This window comes from Clytia hemisphaerica, unplaced genomic scaffold, assembly GCF_902728285.1.
Source record: "Clytia hemisphaerica strain Z4C2 unplaced genomic scaffold, Clytia hemisphaerica genome assembly, whole genome shotgun sequence".
Lineage (NCBI taxonomy): Eukaryota > Metazoa > Cnidaria > Hydrozoa > Leptothecata > Clytiidae > Clytia > Clytia hemisphaerica.
Window position 1 is genome coordinate 332,874 of NW_027104166.1, and position 2,212 is coordinate 335,085.

Here is a 2,212-nt window from a genome sequence, read left to right on the forward strand (position 1 = left end):
ATGTGTAAGCTACAAATCATTAAATGTTTCCGTGATTTTACTCTCGTGAAAACTAATGGCCATTAGATTATTAGATTACGAATCGATAAAAGAAGCCTTGAAATCATAGAAAAAAGGCGGCTTAATCAATAATAAATTTAATAAATTGAATCAACAGTCTGTTTGTCCGAAAAACATCGAGTTAGTCTACAGATTTCAAAAATGCAGTCTAGGTTTATTCACTATTATCCGCTGTAAATGATTTTAAAAGAAAGTCATTTGAATCTTTGTTGCTGCGCAAAGTTAAGATAAGTCTTTCTTTATTTAAGGCCTGAAACGCCATTTTGTCTGTATCATAGAAAGATCTATTCGCCAGGCAAATAATCTGATGCTCTTAACTTACCCGATTCTGCTGGCAGTAAGAAAGATAGAATGGTCAACATTCCAATGACGGTCATGGGGAAAATCAAATTACACAAATAAAACAAAGATCTTCTTGCAATGACGATGGTGAAAGTGACGTCAGGATATTTCTCTTTACAACAAGGATATTTTAACACGTTTCGCACGCAACAAGCTGAATCCAATCTCCATTCGGAATTTCTGGTGAATTTGCCTGAAACCGAACAAAAACAAACATGCAATGACCTGTTTTTAAATTCTATTCATTTTTGTAGCCTTCTTTTCTCCGCTTTTTCTCGATAAAAATGAAACCTAAGTTAGGCTTTTTTTGATTGATTGAAAATATTGTCGTTTTGCACATCAATCTGAAGTCTGAAAAATAACAGCTTCTTTGACTTTTAACATCGAATTTTATTGACATCGAGGTCTTAACTGAATAACTTAAAATACGGATACCGAATCTTCTCATATTTCAACCGATCCTAAGACCTATTTTAGCCGTTTAATTTCAAAAGCATACAATCATACCTTGTGTTACAATTGACAGGTCACTTAAGTAATATCACAATTATGCCTGTAATTTAATATTCCTTACTAATATCTGCCCCACTTGAGTGATTTCTCAAGTCTAAACGGGCGATATCGAAAGTCCAACTACCAAACTTCAACGGACAGTGTTGTGTGTCGAAGGGAAAATAACGGACATCGATACTGCATTGTGATCGAAGGATGATTGGTGCCAACCATTTAGTGTCACCGTTCGAATAGAGTTGAACGCGTGTGTTAAGACGGTCTAAATTGCCACCGAATGCTTTATCGTCGTCTCCGCTGCAAACAAAACAAGAAAGTTCTATGGCGAGATTCCACAGCTAAATTTCGTGAAAAGTTGTCAACCCCAACCCCCCCCCAATAAGATTCATACACACATTATTCAATAAATTTGTGATCATTCTTCATGGTTATCCAAATCCTTTTATATGCTCTATTTACACCATCTGACTCCCCCGGTAACAGTTTGTCCAATTTTTCGACGTCGATTTCGTCATTAGAGACAAGAGAAGCTCAAACTCTATTCGGTATATTAGATGGAGCAACTAACATTATTTTTTTGCGACTAATGTGAGAGTTGCTGTGATGGTTCCGAAGCAGGACACAAAAGAATATCAAAGAAGTCGATATTATTGGACTTTTTCGTCAGTTCAACGTTAATTCATTAAATTTCTACGCAATATACCAAGTGATTGGGCAAGAATGACTTTTGATACCAACTCACTTGTTGTAGAGGACAAGGTCTGGTAGCCACATATTTGCCGGTTGGACGTTGATTTGTGAAATATTGTTGTATTTTGAAGGATCCCATGTTAAAATTTCATTTTTCCATTGCTGAAATAAATAAATGTTGTGTTAAAAATATGCAACACTCTCAGCGGTTCTCAAAGTAGAAAAGGTACTTTAATGAGATTAATACTAAATTTCGCGGTTGAGCTCATCCGTGAAAGATTAAGATTTTGCGGGGACTTAATTCGCGAATGGTACTATTTGGTAACAATATTTTTACGATTTTGAGCATTTTACTTTCAAATCACGCATGTCGGTTGTTGAAATACTCTCGGGTACCTAATAGCCGTCCCCCCCCCCGCTAATTAATTTTTCGAAAATTTTCCACCCAGAACATTCTTATTCCAAACCCCCCCTGCTTAATAATTTTTGGGAAAATGTTTTTGAAAGTTCCCTCTTTTGTCCTAATTCTGTATTAGCCTCTTTTTCAAAAATTTTCCACCAGGGCATTTTTATCCCAGCCCCTCCGCTTATTAAGTTTTGAGATTTAAAA

At 35.9% G+C, this 2,212-nt stretch overlaps 1 protein-coding gene across 1 annotated transcript; it reads right to left on the bottom strand.

Moving 5' to 3' along the window:
• Positions 1 to 344: 344 nt before the first annotated feature.
• LOC136814157 (neuronal acetylcholine receptor subunit alpha-10-like) lies at positions 345 to 1,706 on the bottom strand. The gene is made up of 3 exons (XM_067070670.1): positions 1,655 to 1,706; positions 977 to 1,209; positions 345 to 595 (listed from the first exon to the last, which is right to left on the bottom strand). The coding sequence occupies exons 1-3, from the start codon at positions 1,684 to 1,686 to the stop codon at positions 345 to 347; spliced, it is 516 nt and encodes a 171-aa protein (XP_066926771.1). The 5' UTR covers positions 1,687 to 1,706.
• Positions 1,707 to 2,212: the final 506 nt, after the last annotated feature.